Source organism: Lissotriton helveticus, chromosome 8 (assembly GCF_964261635.1).
Source record: "Lissotriton helveticus chromosome 8, aLisHel1.1, whole genome shotgun sequence".
NCBI classification, from domain to species: domain Eukaryota; kingdom Metazoa; phylum Chordata; class Amphibia; order Caudata; family Salamandridae; genus Lissotriton; species Lissotriton helveticus.
The window spans coordinates 1458961357-1458979311 of NC_136069.1; the positions used below are offsets into that span (position 1 = coordinate 1458961357).

Here is a 17955-nt window from a genome sequence, read left to right on the forward strand (position 1 = left end):
GCGTTGCGTGTGTGAGTGGCGTTGCATGTGTGAGTGGCGTTGCATGTGTGAGTGGCGTTGCATGTGTGAGTGGCGTTGCGTGTGTGAGTGGCGTTGCGTGTGTGTGTGGCGTTGCGTGTGTGTGTGGCGTTGCGTGTGTGTGTGGCGTTGCGTGTGTGTGTGGCGTTGCGTGGCTGAGTGGCGTTGCGTGGCTGAGTGGCGTTGCGTGGGTGAGTGGCGTTGCGTGGGTGAGTGGCGTTGCGTGGGTGAGTGGCGTTGCGTGGTTGAGTGGCGTTGCGTGTGTGAGTGGCGTTGCGTGGTTGAGTGGCGTTGCATGTGTGAGTGGCGTTGCATGTGTGAGTGGCGTTGCATGTGTGTGTGGCGTTGCATGTGTGTGTGGCGTTGCGTGTGTGTGTGGCGTTGCGTGTGTGAGTGGCGTTGCGTGTGTGAGTGGCGTTGCGTGTGTGAGTGGCGTTGCGTGTGTGAGTGGCGTTGCGTGGGTGAGTGGCGTTGCGTGGGTGAGTGGCGTTGCGTGGGTGAGTGGCGTTGCATGGGTGAGTGGCGTTGCGTGGGTGAGTGAATGGTTAGCTGTTGCTTATGCGACGTATAGCACTTAATACTAAAGTAGGCAGACCTTCTTAGCCTTTGTGAGAATAATAGCAAAATAAAAATAAAAACCAGATCAAGTCAAGGACGCAAACGGCACCATGCTATTGTTTATTTACTCAGATGATATGCATAAAAATGTAACTTGTGAGCACGTTTCTCTAACTCTCCAATAATCCCATTACAACACTTTGTACAAATGAGATTGGGACTCATCCTTCCGAAGTCGAGAAAAATGTGCAACGCTGTGTTGAAGTTAATTTTTTTAATTAACAAAATGCAAATAATGTGGAGAGATTTCAAGTGATTCAGGAATGGGGGCCCTTGTAAAGAGAAAGTACGGCCGGCCTGGGCAGTGATAGGGGAGGAGGGAGGAGAAATGCGAGTCACGGCAGCAGCAGCCTTTGATGTGCCTGCCGGCCGGCCGTGAATAATTAGGGGGTGAGAAATGCGCTCGGAGGGCTGCCTTTGATGTGGTAATGCGAGGCAGGCAGGCAGGCGGCTGGTGGCATTGTGCACGCGCTTTTTAGGGCTTGCGCAAGCGCAATGACCTAAAAAGCACATGCACTTGAAGGAATCGCCAGTGGAATCGCCAGTGGATAAACACTGGATAAGCCCCTATAGAGCTTCGCCAGCTATGCGCTGAAGCGCATCAGCAGGCGAGCCCTAAAAAGGAGCGATTATGCCTGTCCGACAGTTGTATTTCTTCTTTGTTTAATAAGTAAGTAAAGTAGTCATTCCACAGAACGTTAACACATAAAATATTGATAGCTACATAAGTTGAACAATGGCTTTCCACATTTTATATAGTTAACCCTAGAAAATCTATACTAAACATTCAGCATATATAATATTTTAGCAATAGCTTGATTGCCAGAATTCTTACCTGAGTTGTTTTGGCTCGTCTACCTTTCATTGAATTGCTATGGCTGAGCTGTATCTTTGCCACACCTTCTGAAAGGCAGCGCGATTTCCGACAAGGCAGTGTATTGTAAGTACTGTAGGCCGGAGTGTCCACTGAAGCAACTGGACGGCTTTTACGCTTAGTAGCATCCTGTGGGTGAGGCACCAAATTACGACAATAGACCACAAATTTATTTCTTGGCGCTCCATTGGCTGCTCCGTTGACAGTTTTCTGAGAGTACAGGTCACTGAAAGAATTGGCACGCTGTCCGGTGTCCAGCTGCTTGGGATAGTCACCTGCCTCCGTTTTCCTAAGGTCTTCATTGTCCTTTTCTTCTGCAGAACAAAGGATGTCTTCAGTGCTTGTTAAATGCTCTTGACTAAGATCAGAGAGAGAAAGCTCAAAACTGTCCTCTCGCCAGATGTCTGCAGACTTTGATCGCTTTTTCTTAAAGCTTTCAGATGGCATTAAGGTGGACCCATGTTTTGCCGAGATACCATCGCCCTCAACCAAATAAGACTCATCCCCAAAAAGTCTGCCTTCTTCAGAGTCCTGTATGCTCTGGACCGAAGCAGCTGTGAGAACGATACTACTGCCCACACTTGGCGTGACCGAAGAATCTGTATGGTAGGATACAGGCCTTAAGCCCACATCTGCCCACATTGGACTTGAATAGTCATCCAAGTTATCTTCCTGGGAGTAAGGTTCAAGGCCATTTTCTGCCAAAGACTGAGGTATACTTGGGGTGCTGCTAGATCTGTTGCTGACTTCAGAGTTTCTATGAATTAATTTTCCTGAGGAAGCATGCCTAGTTCTTCTGGAACTTTTGCTTGCAAGTCGAAGTGAGCGTGATGTGTGCTTTCGTGCCAGGCCGTGATGCTCGTCTCCACAAAAGCCATGCTCTGCATTTTGACTTTCTGCGTTTCCCATGATTGTATTGTCTGCAACAAAGAGAGATATGGCAATTAAAAAAAAATCTCATTATTGGTTATCATTTGTTTCTACCAATAAATACAAGTACCAGGACTGAGCTGGAAACCAAAATATTCAATTTCAAAGGCAGTGGGCTTTACAATAGGTAGGCATATATACATGTAGAGATGAAAACAGCTCAGCTACATCCTTGTAACACCTTTTCCAAATGTACCTAGTTATTTCATCATGTTAGCCCCTTTATCTAAACAGCAAGTGAGCTGCAGACCAAGTAAACAGGTTTACATTAAATCGAATAATCACATATACTCCTGTTGCGTGGTCCTAGCTCTTCTCACTGAACCCCACTACACCTCTTCTCCTTCAGATCTGACAAATGTAAAAGGCTGGTAACCAGGCAACCTTCGCATGGGACAATCAGCATGTAGAGTAGGCCTGGGCGGTAAATTCCGTTCTGCTTGCCGAATTTGCGGAATTTGTGTAATTAGGTGTTCCGCGGAAAACGCAGAATTGCCAAAAATTCTGCGATCCGCGGAATTTTTTTGCTTGTTCACGCTTTCAAAATGCATGTCCGCGAGATATTTCTCCCCGAGCATGCAAACAGCGTTCGAGAACAGGAAAAAAGCATTGTAAACACGCGAAACAAGCCCTTCCACTTGTTCGCAGAACTTTTGCGTGCTCACGGAGATTTTTTACAAATTCGCAGAACTTTGCGTACCGCGACTACGCAAATTCTGCCCACCCTCAACGTAGAGTAGACTATGAATTAGGGCTGTTATTAGTCACTGGCTTCTAGGACAGTTCCAAGATTTAGAGGCACATTATGATGAACATAAAACATTTGCCGTTGCTGGACTCCTAATCTTCAAGGTGTGCCGTCAACATGTCTGGTGATGCACAGGACAGCTGGAGTGCCAGATGTGAGCTTCAGAGCTGGTTAGAACAACGCCAGACAGATGAGGTGGTTTGCTTAGTGATCCATCTAAAGAACACACCTGCAGCAGCGGCTGGAAGGAAGTGCTGCCATGCCACCCACAAACTGAGTGATGTGTGGTGCAGAGGAAAAGGTTTCAGTTCAGCACCTCATGCTGGATTTTGATCCAGCACCCCTCACTTGAAAGTCTGAAGAAAGTGATGGGTGGAATGCTTGAAGTAATCTAAGCTGCTGGTAATGACTAAATGCCACATCCCAGCCCATCATTGTTTTGCCCAGCTTTATGAAAATCAGTCTTCATCCTGCTCCAATAGACAGTGTAGCCTGAACTGCTAAGCGAGGTCCTCTCTGAAGAGGAGCATAAGCAACCCAAGCCTTGTTTTGCTCTTGTTTGGGCTCTTTAGTCAGGTGCAGTTTGGTTCCAGTGGCACAGTGAGCCCAGGACCCATGAATAGGCACACCCATTGCACTGCAGTAAACAAAAAAGGGATGTATGACATTACAACTCATGCTTTTACATCGCATTCTTTTACAACGCGGTTTTTACAACGCATACCATTACAACGCATAGTGCTTTTAGGCGCTGGATAGTGAATTGTTTAATTTACTATTCCAACTCCAGTCCCCGTAGATAGTAGGGAAGGTGTTGGATAGTACATTAAACCCATTCCCTATCTTAGAGCGCCCCCCAGCGCAATGCGTTGTAAAAGTTGTGTTGTAAAGGCACTGCGTGATAAAGGTTGCGATGTAAAGGTTGTTTACCACAAAAAAGTGGTGCGTGGGATGCTTGAATTAACCTCAGCCACTGGTAAATACCCAGGGACACTTTCCAGCCATTATATTTGACCACCATGCCACCTCAGATAAATCCCACTTAACAGTCTTGCAGAGCTCAGACAGCTAATGAAACACAACTCAATTATGTTATGCTTATTGGGTGACTGCTATTGTGCCACTGTGGCACATGAATCTTGAGTGAACCTATCCAAACTGAGATGATTCTGTGCATTTAGAACACCACCTTCCACGTTTTGTTAGGGCTCTTCACTTCTTATGTGATAAACCAGTGTCATGGCAGACAAGCGTATATTCGTAATGCATTGTTGGCACTGCATGGATTTTGCCAGAGCCAGCTCCACTATGCAGATAGTTAATGCCCTTTACCAAATTGAAAACAGCAGAGCAGACATAACAGTGGAGGCCTCTCTGGCTTGACATATGCAGATCAAATAGGATGTTACAAATTTCATTTGGCACCAATTCATCTCGCTGGGGGGATTTGCACTGATCAAGATGTCTGAATTTTGAAACTAAAGCACACATGGAATAAGTAGAACAGATAACCAAACCAGAATGTGCATATGCACTATTCACTTATCTGAAAGTAACCAAAGCAAACTGTCACTATTTTGCCAGCTTTATATGTGCAAAACAAAAGAAACTATGGGACCAAGCACGGAATCAATAAAAGAAACGTAACCACCGGTAATAAATAACAAAAGCCGACATTCTGGGTAATTAATAACTCCAAAGTATTTATGACACCAGAGTGACTGCACTTAGGGACACTCAACAATGCGCTGCCTTCCATCAACACAGGACAACCTGAAGAAGTAAAGATATTTGCCTGGCTTGAAAAGTACAGGTCAATGTTCATATCATAAATCTAACTGTCTCGGGTACTTACCAGACTATGATATTAAATAGAATTTGACCAGACTATCGTTTTTTAAATAGATAAAAGTGTTATACTGTGTCTCTTGATGTAATCAATAACAAGTAAGTAATGTAACAGTGGTTCATGGTAGTTAGCAAACTAGCTTTCAGCGAATAGAAAATGCATGCCAAGCTGCATATGGAGGAGTGCAACCATATCAAAAGGTATACATAGATGACAGAATACTGCACCACCTAACTGGGTAAGACCTTAAGTACAAAACCCATTTTAGGTAGCACCATCACATGCTGTGAGTTTTGTTGCTACAAGTTGACAGGACAAGGTCTGGTGACCACCTCATGCATGTGAAGGACAACAAACGAGTCTCCTAAAACTGCCCACGTGTTTTGGTCTAGAATCGCGGCCACAAAGAGTACATTTCGAGACACTCTGTGTCTAAACTGGACTGGCCATTCTGCGTTTACTAGAAGGGTTCAAAGCTACTCAGCTGCTTTACAGGCTTGAGAGATGGGCAGGATCCAACGATCAAAGCCTTGTGGCTTTCATCTAGTTGCTGCTTCTGGCAACTCTGCCTCTAGTCCGTAATATTTTATCCACCAGCAATTACAGCACAAAGTGACACGCGTTCGTCCAATTCCCCCTCACAGGTGCGACCTACAGCATTGGGAAGTAGCCCGTGTTTTAATTATTGCTTTGTAGACAGAAAAGAGCAAATAAATGTACATGACAAATGATGGTGCAGATGTATAAGTGTGACAACTACTATAGGTTTGCAAAAATACAGACAACATTTTTTGTGAACTGCTCTGAGAACCGAAAAAGCACATGCAAACTGGTCAATATAAGAAGGATTCTGTTGTAGGCTGCAGTCAAAGTCTCTACATTATTTCATTAGGTCACTTCTCCAGCAATGAGGCCTCGTTCATTAAAGGAGAACTACTTGAGCAACAGATGGATGCACAACGTGTTCCAATACAAAGTGATTCGCCTACACTAAATGGAACACGCTATGCGTATAGCGCTACTCTTCTTGGCTATGCTGATAGGAATGCAGGGTGGCTTCCATGTCTCTTCCTTGAGTGGTCTGTGATGTTTTCAACATGAGATATCTCTCTATTCTAAGCATCATTTCTGTCCATGCTAGACTGCTGATTCGTTTTCTCTGTACTGCAAATGTTTATGTCGACACAGCAGCGGAAATCGAGATCTACTCCGGGTTTTGGAGCAGTTCTAGAGCAACCGGGACATACTTCTGATTACCTCAAGTAATCCTGACCTTCACAGAGTATCGCATTTGGAATATCTTTGATCACCACAAATTGGAATGATCACAACTCTACCTCTAGTCACTATTTTACATGGCTCAACACAGTGTAACAAAAGAGAGGGCGACGGGGGCACTAGTAGGTCCAGCATACGTGCCCTTAGTAAATCTCAATTAGGTCCAATGGGTATGCAGCTTGTTAACAAAAGTAAGAGAGAGCATATATATACGAGGTCGGTCAGATATCTAAAGGACATGACGCGGGGTCTGCTCCTTTTGTAACTTGTGCCCTCAAACACCCAGGTGGGTGTCATGCTTCATCATTTGGCTTGCTCCTCGTCGGGCAAGCACTGCAATGGCCAACTGGCACCCATAAAGGGGCTCTTTATTAGAGATCTTTTATTCCAAAGCAAACATGTGAAATGGGGGTGTGGGGCCATGAATTATAGATGAATGTTATGAGGTGCAGGTGCGTCGAGATAGTGTTGTTAGACTATGTAGTTCTCTAAAACAAGTTTTAATAAGTGAGTGTACTAGTTTTAATAGGTGATACTCTTAAAGACAATGATCACGGCTAGCTCTAGAAAGTTGAAGGTAAACATGTTTCTTGCCTAGTCTGTCAAAAATTGATCAATTGGAAATTCATCAGCTTCGATGAAAATTAGATCATCTACACAGTGGTTGGAATACAGGTTAGAATCAAGGATAATTCAATCACAGATAAAACCTAAATATGGTGAACCTTATAAAATGCCAACCTAAGAAGGGTGGCTCTCAGGTTGGGTAAGTAAGTAGGTACCCTGTGTGCTCAAGTTATTTCTAAATCTTTGGTAAAGTCCAATCCTAGCATCGGAGGGATCCACTTTCTATAAATGTGGCACATGATGGTGCTTGTTTCTCTGCCCCTCTGGAAGACCAACAGTTTGCTGGTTTGATAGGGGAGTCTGGGGTGGGTGGGGGTTCTTGTTTAGATCTATTGTGCTGGTTTTGGGTCCTTATATCCCTCCTTGGCTCCAGAGAGTCAGGAGCTCTTTGATCTGCCATGTCGAGTGGGTAATATGAAGAAATATGTATATGCCAGCCCACTTTGTTTGCTTTTGCTCTAAATTATTAGCAACATATCAAACTAAATTTTGATTTGTTAGGTATATTTATTTTTACCTTCTCTTTTTTCAGTTTATTTTAAAGAAAAAATCACTCGTTGCTATGTCAGAAAAAAACACAACATGTATAACAAATATCTACATCAACTTATACACACAATTCACAAAGAAAAACATTGATCAAAAAGACATTAATACATCCACATTCACTGTACACTATACACTAAACTTTCATTATGTACAACCTCGTTTGTGCAAATCTATTTTTCAACATTCGTTCGAAACGCGTCGGCATAACGGAGATACAATTCAAAATACTAATAACTGTTGATTTAAAAATTGATAGTGGTGTTATCTCCTGTTGACTTTGTCCATCATTGTTCCTTTAATTGGAATGTTGAAAAATAGATTTGCACAAACGAGGTTGTACATAATGAAAGTTTAGTGTATAGTGTACAGTGAATGTGGATGTATTAATGTATTTTTGATCAATGTTTTTCTTTGTGAATTGTGTGTATAAGTTGATGTAGATATTTGTTGTACGTGTTGTGTTTTTTTCTGACATAGCAACGAGTGATTTTTTCTTTAAAATAAACTGAAAAAAGAGAAGGTAAAAATAAATATACCTAACAAATCAAAATTTAGTTTGATATGTTGCTAATAATTTAGAGCAAAAGCAAACAAAGTGGGCTGGCATATACATATTTCTTCATATTATATAAGGTTCAGCCATTCCCACGTTCTAAGAACCTAACTCCTTTTCTTTAATAAAAAAAAAAAAAAAAAAAAAAAAAAAAAAAAATGTCGAGTGGGTAAGGCACCTCTGTATGAGTGCAAAGTGAGTCTGATTAGATCGATTCATTCGGCACTGGAAGGCGTCAGGGGTGCAGACACAATCTGTGATATTTGCGGCCTGCGGTGGCCCAGTAGCTCTGGTCAGATCAGGGGGGTATATGAGCACTGTAGGATAGGTTGACTTTTGAATCCCCTTTTTTTCCACCTGCTCTCATGTATCTTGTAAATTGCCTGCCAGCAGGTTACAAGTGATGTGTGGAGAGAGCTAGGTTTTACTGATTGTCTGTGAAGAACGCGTAATATCATAGGCTGGGGCAGTTTACCTCAACATGGTTATGAACATTCCAGAGGGAGCACCATACTTGATTGTGGCTATTTTGAGGTCAGGCAATTGCTTTAAGCTCTTTGCGTTTACTATTGGAAGTAAGGTTACACATTTTCTGTGCACATGTTGCGACGGGGTCATAGTTGCTATGGGGTGGATCCTCTCTGCATCTTCTAGTTCACCTTTGATGTTAGTTTCAAAGCACGAGGGTCCCATGGGCACATGTGGTCTATTCTTCAGCCATTTTTAAGTCAGGCGAGCTGTAGAAATCATTCCATGTGGAGCACAATCGCTAAGAGTAGAGCTTGAGGGAAGTGTTTTTGTGGTGCGGTGTTGTCACATCTGGAGCGCCAAGCCCTGAGGAAGTCAGGAATCACTCAGGTGGAACCTTTATGGTTCTGCAGGAAAAGGGGCAGCTGATTATTGAAGTCTGATGTGGCAGAGTTCGCTTTCTAAGTGGCTAGCTTCTTCGGATAGTAGCTACGCCCCCCCAACTCATACATTATTTTTAAAACAGAGCAGAAACAATCAGGCAGTAATGATGCTTTTGTCACCACAATGCGTAGATTAATTGCAGAATGTCTATTCAAAAACGTTACTGACCAACTGGTTAAGGACCAATGTATTAGTTACCGTTATGACAGAAGCACTCAGCAGAAACTATTGACAATGGGGAACCCTACACTTGATGATGTTACCACATTGGCTATAAGTATTGAAAGTTTCTGTAAAGGAGAACACAATAAATAACATGTTTTTCTTTAGACAGAGTAATGTCTGTTTTAGATGTGTGTATCCCATCCCATTATGGAAAGGAAACCGTGCCCTGTAAAGAATATTGAGCGCAGGTCATGTGGGAAGATGGGCCACTGTGCAGATGTATGTCAAAGCTCAAAAACTAGTCCTTCTAGACTAGAAAGGGTTACAAAGAACAAGCTCACATCTGAGCAAACTCAGCATGTACAAGACTCTTTTCAAGACATGGTTTTACTTGTCACTGAGAATGGTATCACTACAGGAGATTCTCTAGAATGTGTTGGTTCCTATATTGAGGTAATGGTGGGTGACAAGTGTCTAAACATGCAGGGTGATGACTGGAATCACTATGATGACGCAAACCTTGAAAAAACGGGGTGTGGAAGAGAACTACGGTTATAAAGCTGGATGATAGACTTACTAGGTTCCTTTGAAGATATTTTGAAATGTAAAGGCGTATAGGAAACTTTATGTGGCCGTCACAGGACTTAACATTCCCCAAGGCCGGTTTGGGATAGTGTTGAGACCTGACACTAAAGAACAGGTTGAGAAATTGGGTTGTTAGTTGAGAGGAGTGGAAGCCTCACTCAGACAATAACGATTTCGTGTGAGGGTGACCCACAGTCGCTAAATTAAAAGCAATCAAGCTTAACTTAAAGACAACATATAAAGTATTTATGCAGCACACAAACCGCACCAAAATGAAGTAAATTTAATCAGAAGAATAGGAGTCATCCATTTTTAGTGAAAAACAGCACTAAAAAAAAGAACGGGCCAAAGTCACAAGTTTAGGCCGACCATTATGGAGCACCGCTGGGTTCAAGACAGAGTTCAGCCCACTGGGATTTGTACCATTGTGTCCTGGATGTTGAGATTCCAAGTACTGCGTCGGTTCTGGTGAAGCTTCTAGTCCAGTCAGGCCGATTCACGTTGTGATGCACTGCGACGGTTCCGATGAAACCTGCACTTCCTTTCTCAGGCAGCAGGGCAGTAAGGCAGTGCTCCTTCCGAGTCTTCCACAGGTCGAGGAGTAATATGAATTGGGGTCTGAGAGTGGCACCTTTTATCCCCAGTGTCAGCCTCTTGGTGGGGAGGTCCTCTTAGTCTCCTCTTGTTCCATCCTGAGTTTGGCTCCAGACACTGTCTAAGGTGACAAAAGGCAATGGCAGGATTGGTGTCATCTCATCCCCAGCCATATTGGCAAGATGGCCCATCCGGTCCACATCTAGCCCCTTTTTGCCCCCATATCTGGAAGGAATCAACAACCATCACCGGAGAGATAGTGACGGTCATGTGACCCAGGCCTGATTTAAGGCAGTGCAAAAGGCGGAGTTGCACCTGGTACTGAGTTTATGGGTTCAAAAGTGCCTGCTGAAGAGTTTCATGGGTCTCCAGTAGTTTTCAAGCAACAATAATAATGTCAAGATAACTCCGGTGAATAATCTGAGATCAGTTTTGTCTAGTGTCAACACGGACTCATCAAGTGCACAGAGGGTTAATATGCCTGCTGCAAAAAACGTGTACCATGCGGATCACAGAGCTGCATTTTATGTGGACAGCACAGGGGGTTACTGCTTTTGTCACAGAGATCCTTGTGTTTCTTGCAGTTCATAACTTACAACCTAATATAGCACAGTAACTATGAACTGTCAAAGAACTGCATGAAAACTGCATGGTATAGGTTAGAATGTTATGTTTTCCCCCAGTCTTTCTTTATCCTACTGTTGCTAAAAAGAGTTACATTGGGTAGAAATACATTCTTATTAGTAATGCCAACCTCAACCACTGTGCTAAATTTAAAAAAATCCTGAGTTTGCACTTCTGCTGACCAAACACTTAAAATATACTGCTAACTAGTACATATAACATGTTAGGTCTATACCTTGTAATCCTCACTGTCATATGTAAAATGTCCTATAAATTGATTTACATACATGATTCATTGTCACTGTATAATGTGTGTGTGATGTAAAGCACTTTGAAGCCCTACACTGGTATGAGTAGCTCTATAAAACACATTAAATGGATGTGAGAGGGGCTATGGAGATATGAGGAACACTGTTGGAGGGTGGTAGGGATGGTATCCATGGAGAAGGTGGTCATTGGGGTTGGCACCAAAATAAACTGTCAAACCGGGTACCACCAGCACTAAAGCCGGCCCAGGTTTGGGCACAAAAATACCAACTTTCCAACAGTGGCATTATAAGAATTGCAACTTAAATTCCAACTTTACCATAAAGGTGGGATTTAAATTACAATTAAAAAAAGTCCAAAAAGTATTTCTCTATCTGCCCAGATCTAAAGTTAGCACTTATTAAATGTATTAGGGCAACCCAGTCAAACGTTACCATTAAAGTGGATTTAAAATTTGAATTAATTTAGAGTGTAACCTAATTTCTCTGTATGTTCCCAATCTGAAGTTAAAGCCATGTTAGACTATGGAAGAGATAACCTTACACCACAACTTTAGGAGTTTTTCCCCGCCAGGTCATGTAAAACCTAAACCTACATGTCCTACTTTCTAGATACCGTGCACACTGCCCCATTAACTATTAGGGCCCACATAAGGGGTGACCTATACGTATTAAAAAGGAAGATTTATACTTGACAAGAGGGTTTTGCCAGATTGAAGGGACAGCTTAAAACTGCACTAATAACTGCAGTGGCAGGCCTGAGACACGTTTTAAATTGCTCCTTTAGCGGGTGGCACAATACGTGCTGCAGGACCACTAGTAGCATTGAATTACAGTCCCTGGGTACAGGCATTATCATTTGCTAGGGGGATACTAGTAAATTAAATGTGACAATTGGGTGTAGGCCAATTTTATCATGTTTTAGGAAGAGAGCACTTTAGCACTGGTTATCAGTGGCAAAGTTCACAAAGTCTCAAAGTCCAAAAAACAAATTCAGCGAAACAGGAGGAAGGCAAAATGTCTGGGGGATAACCACCCAAGGGTGGCAGGTCTAATGGCATGTTTTCTTAATTATGGAAGAATCTGCAGCTGAGGAACTACCACTCAAGTTTCCATGAGTTTTTCAGATGAGGTTGGAAAGATCAAAGAATTTAATAAGTGCATGAAAGTAAATGCCAATGTCATCCCTGCAAAGCACAAGATGAGAGAGGTTCCAATCAGTTTGAGAGATGATGTGGAAAAAGAGTTAGTTAAGTAATATGAACAGGGAATCGCTAAACCTGCAGAAATCAACCCTATGACTACCTCGCCTGGTGGCACAAAAATAAAGGTTTAGTGTGAGTATCTCTATCAACCCCTGTAGTTTCCTCAAAGAGGTGATGCTCATGCCCTGCCTAAGATGGATACATTGTTAGGGATGTTGGCCTGTTCAGTATGGGTCACAAAAACTGAATTTGCCGCTGCAAACCACCAGGTAGAGCTGGAGGCCAGGTCAGGACATTTTACTGTGTTTAATTCTCCTATTGGCATCTTCCAATGTTGAGGAATGCCATTTGGCCTTGCATTGGCAGCATCTGTGTTTCAATGGTTTATGTTTTAATTGTTACAATGTATTGCCACTCTTCTAATGAGGATTTCATTCTTCTTGAAAAGTAACATCTAATTGGACATTTAACTGTTTTCCAAATCTTGTTTTTATGGGTTCTTATTTCTTTCTCTCTTTTTTTTAAACTGAGTTCAAGCCAGCTAGCGCACCACCACTCAAGTTCTGCAAACCGATGACGGCCGATTTCACTCAAGCGTGGTAAGACACTGAGCTCAGACATGCACTAATATTTGGGGGCGACTAACTTGCCCCTTAGCTACAACTGCAATCCCCATAAAAGGGAGGACACATAGAAGCAGGAGAGAGCCTGGACAGTAGAGCAGAGGAAGCAGGATGTGGCCCAGCCCTAATCTAGATAGTCTTGCATTCTACTATGTAGTAGAGAACTTTCTTTTAGAGGTAGGCATTGGACTACACATTCACTTACTGAATTGTTGAAAGACTGCCGGGCTCTGAGCCAGAGCATCCCTACAGTACCTCCTGCGAAGCCGGTGACTGCTTGCCATCGCTACCACTTACCGACTCAAGTGCAGAAAACGTTCTCGGCCAAGTTGCTAGATCCATAACAGGATGGACCCTGGAACATCAGATACAAACAAACTTTACCTTCGTGGTTGAGGCCCAGTAGAGCCTACTTGCCCTGTGGCTCCCCTAAATGAGGTCTTACAGAATTAAGGTGCAACGTTTAAATCGAAAGAAATATTCCTATCTACCATAACCCCACAGAAGGTACTTGCTGCATAATTGACATCCAATATCAGAAAAAAGACATTCAATGGATACTTTTATAAATAATTATTCAAAACTGTCCTATCAGAGGTATATAAATCTTAATGTAGAGATGGACTGGAATTTATAACAAGCATCGGCTAAGCCAACAGTTTGGCAATTGCTACCAGCCTTTTGGTTTTACCAGTGCTTGTTTTGTCATGTTTTTGTAAAATATTTAGCCTAGAGAGAAATGCAGTGCACTCTTCAATATCAAAAAAATGACGAGAAGTCAAGATATTGTTTGAGTCTAAAAAGCACACATTGCCACGGTTGTCTCCATGATACTGGAGGAAGCTACCTTGAGGATGGATGCGCTCCTAGTGAAAGAGCAGATGACCTCGCGCACTATTGGTTGGCCAGTGCCTGAACTGAGCTGTTCTACATGGTGGAGGGGGAGACAAATGTGGATGGCATGACAACAGACAAATGGATGAAGAGGGGCTGACTGAAATGACAGAGACCGAGAGACAGCCAGCCAGCCAGGCTGGGACAGAGAGACAGAGAGACAGTCAGACAGAGAGACGCATTTTTGTAGTACAATTAATAGATCTTGGCTAATTCCAGACTTCTCCAAATATGTACATCCCAAAATATTGTCTTTAGCCGGAAATGTAATCAACTGTTTGAAAGGTAAGTTCCTAAAGTACATTTCTAAGGACAGTAAAATTGAAAAGCAGCAAAGATGCTGAAGTGGCACTTTCTGGTCCATGGACTGCTGCGACTTGTGTACATGGACCAGGGGCATTGTCCTGTCAATGCACGATGCCATCATGTCTGCAACTGCTGACTACCCCTCGCTCTGTGATGTAACCCACTGGAAGCCCTTCGCTTCTTCTTGTCTGTGCGGCTCCCTTATACCTCTTGGGTCTTGGTTTAAAGTATAGAATTGTATACATTTAAAAATATAGAAATAAATACATTAATTAATAAATGTGCCATGTTGGAAGAAAAAGAACAAAGTGGATATGGGGCGAGAAGGCCCTCGTCAAAGGATCTATATTACAACTTGCGCGTTTTTGATGGGAAAAATGAGAACATTTTACTATTAATAGAGGATAAACTATGTCTCTCTTAAGAGGATGAGGTTCTATTCATCATATAAAGCAAGAACTATCATATAAAAATGTACCCATTTCAGATTATGCTGCAGCAGCAACATCAATTCATAAAGCCCTATAGACATATACAGCAATCTGCATTCCATGATTAGGACTCTCGTATGGAGCGATAAAGGTTTAGCACAATTTTCTGCCCAGCTACTCATTAATGCAAACTCTTGTGTCCTATAGCCTCAGGCTATTGTTATCTAGGAGGGTTGTGTGTTAAGGGGGGGGGGAAAAAATCTCAGATGCCATGCGAAACGAGTCTCCAGGGCAATGATGCGCATTTTAATACATCTAAAAAAAGAAGATGAAAGAAATATTCAAATCATAAAAATAAAAAAAAGGATGTGGTCAACTCCCTGGAGGTCGCGCGGATTACTCTGCAAAAAGTCACATACTGAGAAGATAAGGAGTTTCATTCCTTCGCTACTGAAATTGGTCTGAAAATTGAATCCCCCCTTTAACTCCCTATCTATTGAAAAATAAACACGATGCAAAATCTTGAGCATAATCGTTTAAGTCTAACTGACACCCTCCAGGGGCCATATAATGATCCCGTTTTCTGCGGATCACGCGAGCAGGAATTGTCTTTGTGTTTCGTTGTTCTGCTGTCTGCAGCCCAAGTACTAAGTAAAAGAGTTTTCTTTATATATATATATATATATATATACATATATATATATATATATATATAATTCTTTTCTTGAGTTCAAAAAGCAGTCTTGAGCCCAACTCCATAAGCGTGAGTTATTTTATTTACAAAATAGCAAACAAACGCCGGACGTTTTTCGGTGCAGCTGCACCTTGGTCACGGGTAACTTGCAGTTTGTAATCAGTGAAAACATATAGTGCTTGTGTATCACTCAAAGGAATAGCTTTGTATAATTGTCTGAAAGAGAAGATATCTTTGACAAGGAGTCATATAAAGACAAAAAATTGGACATAAGATCGTTTCACAATGGATGCCATGTTGGTGTGGTCTTCGAAATTGTGGTGGGGCAGGTAGTCCTACCTTTATTGTTACTTACAATCACTACAGACACTATAGGGCATTAACAACCCATCACACGTTCGTTGACTGCGTTGACCTCATCCCATCACTCAATAATGCGGTCGGTTGGCAAGCTCTCGGCGCTGCAGGATGCACTTCACCTGGAGTGGCTTGAATTGAAAAGCAAGCTTGGTTAATATTAATGTGAACGCTGTCTGAAGGGCAAGCACGAGCATGCTCAAGTCTCATAAAAATGGTTTTGTTGTCTACTAACTGAAGCACATGAATACATTATGGCAGAAGCTACCTGCTGCAAGTCAAAAGCACCAGGGGAGCTACATGTCCTGTGCCGACCAGTTGCCCAGAGAATGCAGAAGAGAAACATCATGCAAAGTATATGATGCAAAACTAAACGTTTCTCAAGAGATGTTTAAAACTTGCTACTTCTTTACAAGTATGTCCTCTGAGGTAGTAAAACTTTCCAACTGAGGCTGCAGAACCAACGTTCCATTCCCCATGTGACAATGGTATCAGAGAGTGGAAACTTTCCTATCCTGAAATCTGTGAATGGTGCCTGAATTTTCACCACTTTATTAGAATTTGTATTTACTTAACAGTACTATAAAGTACAACACCATCCATCCATAGGGTGCAGCACACTACAGACAAGCAGAAGGAATATAGCATACCTCCTCAACCACTTATGTTGTACTTAAGAATGACTAGCATAAGGGTTGTCATCACCCCACCCCCCTGTATAGTAAATATTGACATGCTCTCTGATCACTCAGTTGTTCAGTCTACTTGTCCATTTCTGGATGCAGTCAAACGGTTCCGAAAAGGTATCCAGGTGCCATGTGGCCTGGAGGGCTCCAGCATCAACTCCTTATATGGTTCCGTCAGCTCACTGCAATACGCGAGTTATTGCAGCCTTAGGTCTTTAGTCAGAGCTCTTCTGCGGGCCCATTGTTTACCTACTAATCTTTTGGCCAATATTAAGGACAGAGCTACAAATGTGCCCGTCTGTGTGGGGAATCCTCTGAACCTGATCCCAATAATGCGATGAGTGGGGATGGCTGAATCCTAGTTTCAATCATTTCGTAGAATGAGTGTATAGTCTGGGTCCACAAATTGTGGATTGTCTCACAATTCCACGCAAGGTAAATAAATTCTGCCCCATTAACCTCACCCTCCGGCCACACCATTCGCAGTCGGAAGTGTCCATCAGGCCCCATTTGAGCAGTTTCCAAGGCGTGAAGGAGAAACGGTGGAGAAATTGTAAATGTATTAGGTACAATCTGCTGCTAGGGAGGAGCTCTCCTGTGGGAGCACAATAATACACCGACACCTTGTCCAATATTTGATAATCAGATCTTTTTCTCACTCAAATCTAGCTGAGCATATGCTCCCAGGAAGCCATATCTGGTAAGCCCTGTATATTGATGAAATTAGCTTTTTGGGGACTGTTGTTAGCAACTAAAAGTTCAAGTGGGCCGTATTTATCTGGTTCGTCTGGAAATTCTGAGCTGCGTTTCTTACTAGTCATTTTAACTCTATGGAGTAGATCATGATCCAATGGCATAAGAGGGTTTTGTGTGGTGATTTTCTCCATTACAATAAATTGCTGATCTTTTGGGTGAGCTATATCCGGTTCAAGGGCAAGATGGGGCAAGTACTTGGAGGGTTAAGATAGTAGGTTCCGTATCGGGTATGGAAAACCCTCCCTTATGATATGGCCGTGTTAGAGTGGTCCAGGCTATTCGTGGTTGTTTACCTGTCCTGTTTTTTTTTTAAAGTGGTTGTTCAATGTGATGGATATATTTACAAAGTAGTAGAGGAACCTCAGCAGTACCACCATTTTTATTAAGCCAATTCTTCCTGACAAAGACAGCAGTAGTTTTAGCCACAGTTATTTGTTCCTCCACTCAAGAGATAGCTCTGTCATAATATAGGGCTAGGATTTCCGCGGTGTCTAGACTAATCCATACACCCAAATATTTCATGAAGTAGTGGGGCTGTATCTGTTCACTAGTGTCAAAGGCTGAAGTCCCAGCACACCCAACAGAATTATGAATCTCCCTTTAGGATCAGCTAGCGAGTGCACAGGGCGGAACGGTGTTCCAAGTTTGACGAGGCTGGTTACTCTCTTTCCATAGAATGAGTAGACAAGATTTGCCCATTATTTTAACAGGTGTTTATCACTGTTGGGAGTCAAATGCCTTTCATGAAGAAGCGCTATATCTACATTGTATCTGTGTAGGTAAGTGACGATTTTAGGGTTATTAAGCCCACTG

The 17955-nt window shown here is 42.6% G+C and overlaps 1 protein-coding gene across 1 annotated transcript in view; it reads right to left on the bottom strand.

Moving 5' to 3' along the window:
* Positions 1–17955, bottom strand: part of TIAM1 (TIAM Rac1 associated GEF 1) — a 444435-nt gene that overhangs the window by 252511 nt on the left and 173969 nt on the right. Inside the window, exon 3 of the mRNA XM_078658396.1 lies at positions 1472–2430. Coding sequence (XP_078514522.1) covers positions 1472–2419 — 948 coding nt within the window. The 5' untranslated portion in view covers positions 2420–2430. The remainder of the gene's footprint in view (positions 1–1471; positions 2431–17955) is intronic.